The sequence below is a fragment of the Nannospalax galili genome, unplaced genomic scaffold, assembly GCF_000622305.1.
Source record: "Nannospalax galili isolate Female #2095 unplaced genomic scaffold, S.galili_v1.0 scaffold870, whole genome shotgun sequence".
NCBI lineage: Eukaryota > Metazoa > Chordata > Mammalia > Rodentia > Spalacidae > Nannospalax > Nannospalax galili.
Genome location: NW_008329130.1, coordinates 2,206,747 through 2,218,920, shown reverse-complemented (window position 1 = coordinate 2,218,920; position 12,174 = coordinate 2,206,747). Strand labels below are relative to the sequence as shown.

At 49.3% G+C, this 12,174-nt stretch overlaps 1 protein-coding gene across 3 annotated transcripts in view; it reads left to right on the top strand.

Annotated features, from left to right (window-relative positions):
- Spsb1 (splA/ryanodine receptor domain and SOCS box containing 1) overlaps nucleotides 1-9,358 on the top strand; it is a 68,626-nt gene extending 59,268 nt beyond the window's left edge. For 2 of the 3 annotated variants that reach the window (XM_008831914.3, XM_017797822.2), the window contains exon 3: nucleotides 7,225-7,607. In XM_008831914.3, the coding sequence (XP_008830136.1) occupies nucleotides 7,225-7,352 (128 nt within the window). In that variant the 3' untranslated portion in view covers nucleotides 7,353-7,607. Of the gene's footprint in view, nucleotides 1-7,224 lie in introns of all 3 variants that reach the window. The other variant, XM_029562999.1, reaches the window with a different exon arrangement.
- Nucleotides 9,359-12,174: the final 2,816 nt, after the last annotated feature.

The window sequence follows — 12,174 nt, the reverse complement described above, 5'->3', positions numbered from 1 at the left end:
TCAGTAGATTGTGTGTAAGATGAGAAAGGGCAGCCATGATGTGACTCAAGGTGTTTGGCCTGATGAGACTGCCATCAGAGAGATAGGGAGGGAGGAGCAGGTAGAGGTGGAAGTTCATTTGGAGTACCTGTTTGACATTCAGGTGGATCTGCAAGTCTGGGGTTTGGGATACAGGAGTTAGTGGGGGCAGTTTATCCATGCACAGATGGCATTGAAAGCTGTGACTCTTGGGCTGGGGGTGCAGCTTAGGGGTAGAGTGCTTGCCTAGCATTCATAAGGCCCTGAGTTCCATCCCTAGTATGACCACCACCACCACAAACAACACAGACACAGGGCTACGACCCTGGATGAGAGCACTCAGAGGGATGGGGGAAAACCAAGGTAGAGGGCTGAGGTTGGACCCTGTTAAGGGCAAGAAGCCCAGGAGAAGTAAGCCATGTGTCCAGAGGGGACACAGAGATGACACTGGGCTCCAGGTGAAGAAAGAGCTGCGAGAAGCACAAAGTAACAACAGGTCAAGAATGCTGGCAGCTGTCTTGGCAACAAGGAGGTTGGTAGTGACCTTGCCAGGAGCCATTTGGGTGGAGCTGGTTAATGCCTGATGGAGGAAGAGGAAAGATGCTATATTGGTTTCCTGAGGCTGCCGGAACAAATTACTACAAATGGGTGTTTCAAACAACAGAAGTGCATTCTGTCACAGTTCAGGAGGCCAGATGTCCAAGATCTAGCCGTCAGCAGGGTCAGCCCTCGCTGAAACTCCTGGGAAGAATCGGTTCCCTGCCGCCAGCAGCCCTGACTGGCGTTCCTCAGCTTGTAACTATCACTCACTCCCTGCCTCTCTCTGTCCCTGGCCAATTCCTTGTGTGAGTCTGCGATCTCCTCTTGCTTTCCTGCCACAAAGAAGGCTTCTTGTTCTTCCTTCTAGGCAGGGCTCGAGGACACTAGTCATCCTGCCCTGCCAGGGTTTCCTTCTCGGGGTAACAGGCCATCAAGGAGAGGGGTTGTACTAGATCCTCCCCACAGAAAGGCTGGCTCTATGGAGGAAGACAGCAGGTTCTTAGAGTTTGGAGGACAGGGATCAAGAGTCCCTATATCACCTGGAGAGAGCTTAGGCATCCTTCCCTGGGGACAAGGACAAAGAGTTGAGGTTTCATGGGTCTTCTTGTGAAAACTGCTTTTTTTTTTTAATTTTATTTTTCATCTCTTTGAGACAGGGTTTTCCTGTAGCCCCAGCTGGCCTGGAACTGGCTATATAGACCAGGTCTGCCTACTGAGTACTGAGACTAAAGGCATGTGCCATCACACCTGGCTGAGAACTGCTTAATACAGAGAGTGAACACATGCATCCCAAGATGGTCACTCCCACTCAGGATAGTCTAGGCTCTTTCCTTGAGTGTTTTCACTGCCAATTGCTCACAGGAGTGAGAGCCAGGCCAGCCGCAGGTGTTGTGACAGTAAGCAGCATGACCATCACTGAACCAATTTTTTGTGACAATTTTTCCTTGACTTCACAGACTGTAGTTTTAGCCATGGCTGGGCACACAACCCTCAACCCTTATTTCTTATCATTTTCCACTTTTTGCACGAGTGCGTGTGTGTGTGTGTGTGTGTGTGTGTGTACGAATACATTTTTTTTACATGTGAGTAGGCACACATTTGTGTGGGTGCACAGGCATGTGGAGCCCTAAAGTTGATGTCAAGAATCATCCTCAATCAGGCTCCCACCTTATTCATTGAGGAAGGGTCTCTCAATCAAACGCAGAGCTTATCAATATGGTTAGTTTTGCTAGTCAGCGTCATACCTTCTGAAGACTGAATTGCAGGAGGGACTCCATGCCCATTGGCATTTCCTGGGTTCTAGGCATCCACACTGCGGTCTTCATGCTTGCATAGGAAGTGCTTTAACTGTGAAGTTACCTCTCCAGCCAGTACTTACACTCTTTTTTTAAAATTTTTATTTATTATTTTTATTTTATATGTATGCATGTATTGCCTGCATGTAGGTAAATGCACCCGTGTCATGCAATGCCCGCTGTCAGATCCCCTGGGACTGGAGTTACGGACATTTGTTAGCTGCCATGTGGGTGCTGAGATTCAAACCCAGGTCTTCTGCAAGAACAGTCAGTGTCCTTAAGCCCTAGTACTTACACTCTTGAAGATTCCGTTGGGTCAAGTTCCACCCCCCCGCCAAAAGAACCACAAGAGTTAACAGGTTGGGGCTCTGGAGCTGTGCAAGTCTGACTAGGCTACCAGGAAGCCAGTTCTCATAGAAATTAAAGTTGGTATATGGACGCTTCCAGATCCTCAACTTTCTGCTCACGGAAGTCGTGCCTGATGTACTTTCTGGTGTCTTTACTGTACAATCAGCCCCACCTTTTCTGTCATTCATATAAACTATTTATAGATCAGTGAGTACCTTGGCCTCTTGGAACAAGCGTCGTGGCCAGAGGCCCCGGCCAGCAAGACAGGTGCCCACCAGCTCAGTGGAATGGTAGTGGATACTTGGTCTGTGGGTGGAGCAGGACATAGAGCCTGTGGCTCCCAGTGAAAACTACTGAAGTGGGAGAGACCTGGGATCCTGGTGGTGACCAACTAAATCCGGTAGGGTGGACGTTTTGCCAAGGCCTACGTCTGTTAAGGTGACCCGTGCATTCTCGACCCTGGCCAGAGTTTGAGACACAGACCATAGCCCTGTCCACTCCTGCTTCACCTCCTGCAGGGTCTGGGAGTAGGGCCTTGTTGCCTCAGAGAACAGGCCTGTCCACAGGGTGGTGTGTGATTCTGCTCATAGTCTCAGCTCTTAACACCTCACTGCAGGCATGTGAACTTCCCCTCAGGTAGCTGGTTCTGGAAGGTTCCATGGCCCATGACTAACAGCAGAAACTTCCCCCACACAGCTGCTTTCTGTTGGGAGGGATGAGGTAGTTTCTGGGTTTTGTCCCTTTGGAGTCCTTGGTCCTCAACCCTTGGGCCCCTGATGCCCGTTTCCCCATCTATAGGTTGCGGTTACCGTCCTCCCAGGCCCACAGCAGGTGCTCCACCTACCTTGGCAGCAGCAATTGCTGTTGCTGTTGAGTCAGCCCCAGAAACAAGGGAACTAGAGTAGGGGCTTGTTCGGTTCTCGTTTGGAAACTTTTTTCACAGGAGTATCTATGGTAGCCTGAAACTCACTAAGCCAAGGGGTTGGAGATGAAAACACCCTCTCAGCTCATAGGACTCTAGGACCATGTTCAATGGCTCTTGGTGCTCCCTCAAGTGCTCTCCAGGCCCCAGGGAAGCCCCTCTGCCTCCCAGTGGGACTGAGCCATATACTCCAGAAAGACTACTAAGGATAGTCCCAGGTCCTTTGCCCGATGGAGGCAGGTGGTAGCTCCCAAGGAGCAGGGAGGAAGCACAGAGTTCCCCACTCTGCTGTGCAGGAGGGCCACCCCACAACTGCCAAGTTTTGCCAAAGTTGTGGTGAAGTCCAAAGGGCATTCAGCATCCAGCTGGACATGACTTTGGGGTCTTTCCCTTATTTCTCATGGGCAAACTGAGGCCCAAGCAGGGGGAATAGGTCAGGCTACTGTGCAGGGCAAAAGCGAGGAGCCAGCTCTGGGGTCCCCAAAGTGGAGACTCTGAGCAGGAAGGTGGATGGAAACCCGTTGTTATCTATTGACATTAGCAGAATCCTTGACCCTAGGATGGAAAACTTGTTTCGTTTGTCTTCCTGCCTCCGGGCTGGGCTGCTAGTGATCACTGTGGTCTAGGAAAGGCCCCATTTCAAAAGCTTCCTGTTAATAACATTTACTGATTGGGTCTCTCTCCTGACTAACTATGGCTGCAACTTTCCTTCAGAGTGGAGTTTAGGGAAGTGCCTAAAGTTTATTATTTTTTATAAATCTTTATTATTATTATTATTATTATTATTATTATTTGTGTGTGTGGTGTGTGTGTGTTGTATGTGATGTGTTTGTGAGTACAGTCATCAAACTCAGTTCATCACATTTGTCCAGCAAGCACTTTTACTCACTGAGCCATTCACCCAGGTTTATTCTGTGCGTGTGTGTGTGTGTGTGTGTGTGTGTGTGTGTATGTGTGTGTGTACGCACATATGTGTATGTGGGTACATGTGCACATGCATGCATATGCACATGGAGGCCAGACATCAACTTCAGGTCTCATTCCTTTGGTGCTGTCCACCTTGTTTTGAGATAGGATCTCTTGCTGGGACCCAGGGCTCTCCATTTTGGCTAAATTGGCTGGCCAGTGAACCTCAGGGATGTGCCAGTCTCTGCCTCCCTGGTATTGGGGTTACAACTTCGTGCCACTACACCTGGCTTTTTTATGTGGTTTCTGGGGATTGAACTTAAGTCTTCATTCTTACATGGCAAGCACTTCATAAACTGCAATTAGCATCAGAATATTTCCCTACCATAGAAGAAACCGGCAACCGTCAGCAATTTCCATTTTCTCCCAGGTGTAGAATTCTATCTTCGGTAGTTAAAATTGATAAAAGTTTATAATATTACTTGCTTCTTTGGTACGAGGTCTGAATCTAGGACTTTACACATGTTAAGCATACAGTACACCCCTGGGCTATGTCCCCAGCCTTTTTAGTATTATTTTTAACATTTTGAGACGCATTGGTGTATATTGCAGAATTTAAAAATAAGAACCCATTCTTGGTGTTGGGAAGATGGCTCAGCCAGTGAAGTGCTTGTCTTGCAAGAGTGAGGATTCAAGTTCGGTCCTCAGAACATACTTCTTTTTATTTTCAAAGCTGCATGTGGTAACATGCACTTATAATCCCAGCTCTAGAGGTGGAAACCTAGCGAGATCTCTGAGGCTTCCCAGCCAGCCAGCCTAGCCCTCTTGGTGGATCCAGTACCGTGAGAGACCCTGTCTCAAAACCAAAGCAAAACTAGTAAGATGGATGTTGTGCCCAAGGAATGACAGCTAAGGTTGTCCTTTGACCTCCCTCCAAATTCACACACACACACAATATGTGTGTGTGCCCTCCATACGCACACACATGAACATGATTACACATATGAACATGCACCCACACAAATTTTTAAAAAGAGCCCGCTTTTTCAGTGGAATAGGGTTTTTTTTGTTTTGTTTTGTTTTTTGTTTTTTTTTTTGGTCTTTTTGAGACAGGGTCTCCCTGTGGCCCCAGCTGTCCTGGAACTCACTATGTAGACCAGGCTGGCCTCGAACTCACAGAGATCCACCTGCCTCTGCCTCCCGAGTGTTGGGATTAAAGGCGAGTACCACCATGCCTGGCTGGAATAGGATTTCTTTGTCTTCTTTTTTTTCTTTTGTTGTTGCTCTGGACATTTTTTTACCCTCATTAAAGGGACCCACAGTTGAGGGGGGACTATGACTTCATCCACAGTGCATTTGTTTCTGCTCTCTCCATCTCCAGAGAGCTCTCTGTGAGTTGGAGCTAGCCTGGTCTACGTATCAAGTTCCAGACCAGCCAGGGCTACACAGTGAGACCCTGTCTCAAAAAACCAAACAATAGACGAACAACAAACAAAAGACACCAATCCTGAATTGGAGTGATAACTCAGCAATTAAGAGGACTGGCCTCTTTTGCAGAGGGCCTAGGTTCAATTCCCAACACCTACATGGGCAGCTCACAACTGCCTGTAGCTCCAGTTATAGGGAATCTGATTTCCTCTTCTGGCCTATGTGAACAGTGCATGCATGTGGTATACTTACATACATGCAGGCAAAACACTCATAAACGTAAAATAAATTCTTCATCCCCAGAACCCAGAAGAGCACCAAGCAGTTCCAGATGTACGCTTGTGCCTGAGAGGAGAAGGGTTACTCTGGGCCTGCTGGTCAGCAGAGTCCACCCACCCTCAGCAGTTCCTGGGTATCCATGAGCCTAGGAGAAACAATTTTCAGATTCCTAAGAATTGCTCTGATATGCTGGCTGACCATAGCCTGCCTCCTCTATAAAGAAGGCAGGGCCCAGGCCCTCTATGATCAGAACAGGGATGCCTAGTAAGGCTGCTGTAGGAAGCTGCTCTTTAATCTAGATGCCTGAGGTAGCTCTGCATAAGTTCCCTGACTAGGAAACTTCCTGGTAGTAGGGACATGGGCCCTGAATGCCCTTGGGATTCCAGCTGCAACTGGGCTGGCATTTCCAGTTTCCCTGACAGCCAGAAGGAAGCCCAGGGACGTAGGATTCCTCCAGCTCTGACCTGTTGGTTGGTGTGACCCAAACACCACTGTCAGGCTGTGTGGCCAACTGGCTGTTTGGCTCTAACACCTGTTACACATGACTCTGGGCCGGCACCTCTCTCTCTCTCTCTCTCTCTCTCTCTCTCTCTCTCTCTCTCATTAATTTTATTCGTGTATATGTGTGTGCGCAAGCACACAGCATGTGCATGTGAAGGTCAGAAGACAACTTGTGGGAATCAGTTCTCTCCTTCCAACCTGTGGGTCTTAGAGACTGAACTCAGGTTGTCAGGGGTGGCAAGTGCCTTTACCCACTGACCAGCCCTGGGCCAGCATTTCTTATGGCTTAGTGGGCAGCACAGTGTGGTAGCTCAGCACATAGGTGCTGAACACAGGGTGCCTGGACTCAGATCTCAGCCTGTAACCTAGTGTGTTTGGTACCTTCTCTGTGCCTCAGTGTCCCCTCCTGTAAATGAAAGCAAGAACAATACCTGAGAGGCTCCTGAAAGCACAGAAGGACCCCCTTCCGAAACCCATGTGGGGTCCTGTGTCTGGGGTGGCAGAGTACTAAAGAGAGCTGCTCCCTCTCGCCGTAGAGCCACACCGAAGGCATCATTGGTCGCAGACAGGGCAGAGTGGTCCCATATCGCACATCCCAGGAGCAGCTCCTTGTGTCCTAGCCTGTCTCTTCCAGCAGAGTGTGCCTGCACAAGTCCTTGAGACTCCGGCCCTCAGTTCTCTTTTCTATAAAATGGGGATGAGGCCCATACTTGCTTTTCTGTAGTTATTCCCTCACAAATGATAGCTGCTGCGGAGAATGGGTGAGTCAGTGTTGGCAGAGGTTTTCTGAACCTCTGGCTCAGCTCAGCTTTTCTGTATTCTGTTACCATTCATTCAGAATTTAAAAATCACATGTCCTAATTATCTGCTCGTTAAAAATCTATCCAAATCAACGCTAACCCTGCACATGTCATTAAGTTTTGCCTGCTCTAGAACCTTCCAAAGCTTGGCTCAAAGTTCTCTTTTCCTCTCTTCTGGTTTCTCCAGCCGAGCCCCTGCCGCTCATGGACCTGTGCCGGCGTTCGGTTCGCCTGGCCCTAGGGAAGGAGCGCCTGGGCGCCATCCCTGCGCTGCCGCTACCTGCCTCCCTCAAGGCCTACCTCCTCTACCAGTGACCCACGCCCCAGGACCACCACACAACAGCCACCTGGTGCCAATTCACTGAGCCATCGGGGGCCGCCGACCCCTGCGCGTGGGATGGACGCCCACCCTCAGCCATGGGCAGACAGCCCTCTCTTCCTCCTCAGTCAGCTGCGTCTGCTGACTGGACAGATGCCAACAGGACTTTCCTCCCTCCCGGACACTGGCTGGAGCAGCAGCATCCATGCCCTCCCTGAACCAGACACAGAGAATAAACTTCTATGAAAGCCTCTGCCAGGCGCCTGTCTGCTGTCAGGTGGGGTGGGCTGCTTCTGCAGCGGACAGTCTATGGCCACCTAGGGGTCCTGGGTGGTGAGACCAGTGGGAGGGCTCGAGGGCAGATTCTAGGAACAAGAAGGGCCAGGACCAGGCCACACAAATGAAGCTCAGGATGTCACACAGCATAGACACTGAGGCAGAACCCCAGGTTGGGCCTCCCTCGGGCCAATGAGTGCCAGGCTCAATGCCGGTTGTCGGTGCTCTGTACCCTGTATTTATTCTTTAAACAGTAACACAGGCCGTTTATTTATTCCATTTAGAAGGAAGCTTTGTTAGGTCACCTCTCTTGGTGTGTTCTGTTTCTTTCCCCAACCTGCAATGCCCTAGGATGCGTGTGCCACACCTGTCCTCCTCCTGGGACATGCCTGTGGCATATGAGCTGCCATGCGATGCCACAAGAGTGTCTTTGTGTACATCCCTCAATCCAGTTTCCAGGGGGCTCTGTGCCAAGCACCAGGCCCCCCAGAGAATTAGCCTCACGTGCAATATGAGTGACTTAGGGCTCCCGATAGGGCTGTGCAAGTCCCCGTGTCCCCAGGTAGCTGATTACCTTGGGAGTTCATACATCATTACAGGTGTTTGGATTTCTTTGGTCTTCCATGAGTTTTTGGTGTAGCTTTGATTTTGTTCCTGGTTTTCTAGCTGAGATTTCCCATTGGCATCCTCAGAAGCCAGAAGACCTTTGGGACAGACAGCAGTGAGTAGGGTCTCCAACCTCTGGGAAGCCACGGGCAGGGCCGAATAGGCAGACCAAAAGCAGAGTGCTGTTTTGGAGTCCACACTCCAACCCAGGTTTGGGAATCATATGGAGCAGCCCCAGTTCATCAAGGCCCACCCTCACCCAAGCCTCAGAAGAAGGGTGTGGAACAGCCTGCAGGAGATGAAGGCCTGTCGCCAGCAGCTCCCCCAGCTACATCCCAGCACTTGCTCCTGCTCCCTAGGTTGGGAATGTGGCCCAGTTAATAGAGTGCTTGCCTGCCATGCAGGAAGCTCCAGCACCACATAAAATCTGTCATGGTGATACTTGTGTAACTCCAGCACTTGGGAGGTGGAGGCAGGAGGATTGGAAGTTCAAGGTCATCTTCAGCTACATAGAGAGTTCAAGGCCAGCCTGGGCTACATGAGACCGCGTCTCAAAAGAAAAAAGAAAAGACATGAACTCCCTTAGAATCTGAGTTCTGTTCATTTCTGCACAGGTACAATAGATGACTTTATTTGTTGAAAATGTTTAATATATACATATGTATTTGTCGGTAAGAGTTATGTTTTAAGCAGCTGCTGTAGGGTACCTTTTTTTTTTTTTTTGTCTTACAGTAGTGTTTTTTTGTTTTTTGTTTAAGCACAGAATTGGTGCCAAGACTAGATGAGGAATGTAAATTATTCCCTTCATATTTTGAGGGTTTTTTTTTTTCTTTTCAGAGCAAGGGGCCTTATCAGACTGTAAGATTTCACTTGCCCCCATTTCAGAGTGGGTCATGTTCACTTATACAGATCTCAACTTGTTGCTGTGACCCAGCTGTCTGTCCTGGATGCTAGTGAATGCCTGGGCTCTCCACATCCCCCACCCCCTGTCACCCAGGGACTCTCCATCCCTCCTGTCTTCCTATCTGCCTAAAGCCTTGTGGCATGTTTAGTTTTGAAACCCTTGTTCTGTTCTATTTTATAATGACTCATAATAGCAACCTAATAAAAGTTTGTTAAAACATGAAACCATTTTTGAGTTCCTCCTCTGTGTCTTAGGGGAGGAGCGGGAGGCATGGCAAAGCCCTCTACCATCCAGCCTGTGGACTTCCCTGCCTTAGGGGAGGAGCAGGAGGCATGGCAAAGCCCTCTACCATCCAGCCTGTGGACTTCCCTGCCTTAGGGGAGGAGCAGGAGGCATGGCAAAGCCCTCTACCATCCAGCCTGTGGACCTCCCTGCCTTAGGGGAGGAGCAGGAGGCATGGCAAAGCCCTCTACCATCCAGCCTGTGGACCTCCCTGCCTTAGGGGAGGAGCAGGAGGCATGGCAAAGCCCTCTACCATCCAGCCGGCAGTGCTGCCTGTGGGCTTCCCTGCCTTGCTGCTCCTTGGTCTGGCCTGAGAACAAGAGCCTCAGTGAGAGTAGGAGGATCCTGGGGGGACCATCCTAGGATATACCTCTGTCTTGCAGAAAGTTTGTAACCCTAGCAACCTAATGAAGGGAGCCCACTGAAGCCTAAGAGGTCATTTTCTGCGTGCTGATCAGTGCCTCTCATTGCCTTGTTAAAAAGCTCAGAGTGGGGCTGAAGAGATGGTTCAGGGGTCAAGAGCACTGGCTGCTTTTGCAGAGGACCTGGGTTCAGTTCCCAGCACCCAAATGGCAGCTAACAATGTCTATAACTCCAGTTCCAGGGGATCCAATGCCCTCTTCTGCCCTCCATAGGCACTGCACTTCACAAGTACACTTACTTTCATGCAGGCAATACACTCATACACATAAAATAATATAATTTTTTTTAAAAAAGCTCAGTAAGAGTTGGGGAAATGGCTCAGCTTGTCGAGTGCTGTCACATAATCACGAAGACCCGAGTTTAGATCCCCAGCACCCATGTAAAAAGCTGGGTGTGGTGGCGCATGTCTGAATTCCAGTGTTGGGGAGGCATAGACAAGCAGATCCCTGGAGCTTGCAGGCCCAGCTAGTCTTGCCAATTCAGAGAGTTCCAGGTTCAGGGAGTGACCCTGTCTCAACGAATAAGATGGCAAGTGACTAAGGAAAGCACCTGGTGTCAGCCTCTGGCCTGTGGCAACTTCACAAGTATATGTGTATATGCATGTGTGCTCTCTCTCTCTCTCTCTAGCTATATATATACACACACATATACATATACACATATATACACACATATACACACATATATACACATACACATATATAAACACACACACATACACACACACATATATATACACACACACACACACACACACACATATATATATTTAATATGAGCAGAGCAGAGCGGGAACTGATGTGGCCTCTGAGTCCAGGTTCAGCATTTATCAGGAGGAGCAGACCCGCTTTCAGCTTTATAGTCCCAGCTTCATGATGCTGAAAGAGCCTTGCCCAGTGAACCCATCCCACCAAGGGCTGCAGACAGAGGCCTCGTGGGAAGGACAGGAAATTCTGGCTTATTTAGAAGATAGATGAACGATACTGTGAACAGTTGAAAAATTCACTAAGTGCAATCACATGCCAAGACTAGTTTCTAGAGAACCAGCAAGAACCTATGTAGCTCAGTGTGGGGATTTCTCATCTGATGGGTGTCTCAGGTTCTGGGGCTGTCATAGGAAATACCTGGTCTGAGGGCTCGAGATCCTCGACAGGTCCCTTTCTGAGAGTCTCCGGACTGGTTTTCCTTAGATCCCTGTGTTGTTTAAAAATTCAAATTCCCATGCTGGTGATGTAACTCAGCCTAGAGTGCACGAAGTCCTGGGTTCAGTTCCCCAGCACCACATAAATCCTGGCATGGGCCAGCAAGATAGCTCAATAAGTAAAGGCACTTGCTGCCAAGCCTGAAGGCCTGAGTTCAATCCCAAGGACTCATGGTAGAGAAAACTGACTCCCTCAATCTATCCTCCTATTTCACATGTTCACCATAGTGACAGACAGATACACACACACACACACACACACACACACATGCACACACATTAAAATGTAAATTAAAAATGAGTGGTGGCACACATCTGTAATCTCAGCTCTCGGGAGGTAGAAGCAGGAGGATCAGGAACTCAAGGTCATCCTTGGCTACACAGTGGTTTAGAGGCCAGCCTGGGTTACATGAGACCCTTGTCTCAAAAACAAAAAAACTATCATTAAAATGCAGAATTCAGGATCCCATCCTTCCCCTCTCAACCCCCCCCCCCATCCTCATGGACCCAATCAGTTCTGGGGTCAGGCCTAGGGACCTGCACTTCTCTGCACTCCCCCGGTGACCTTGCCTGGGACAGCTGCATAGTGCTTGATCTTTCTCTTGCAAAGTTGCTAGGTAAAGGGAATCATGCTAGTGTGGTGGCAGTTTGGCCCCAGGGACCAGCGTGTGGAAACTTGAGTCACTCTAAGTTCAAATATTGGCCTTGTCACCCCATGAGCCTCTGTAACATGGCAGTCACAGATGTAACAAGGGATCATGAGGTGCCCCAGAGCAGAGTTCAGTCCACTAAGTGTGCCAGCAAGTGCTTTCAAGACATGCGAGCACTGAAAGATGGCACTCCTTGCATTGGGGTTTGGCTTTGGGGGACAAACCATGGATTCCTGAACCAACCTTCTAATCTATCTTTCCAGGTAATCTCTACAGATCAAGGTGGATATTGGGAAAAGGAGCCTGCCCCGGATGTGGGCAGAGGCAAGGGGGTGGGTCTAACGTTATTTTTAAGCTGGAGTTCATGTCTGGGTTGCAGTTGGAACTCTGGCTTCCTTTGAAGGGGTGGCAGGGGAAAAGGGGGGTCATGCATGGGGTGGGGGAGGCACTGGCAAAATAAGGGTCTTTGTGCTGGG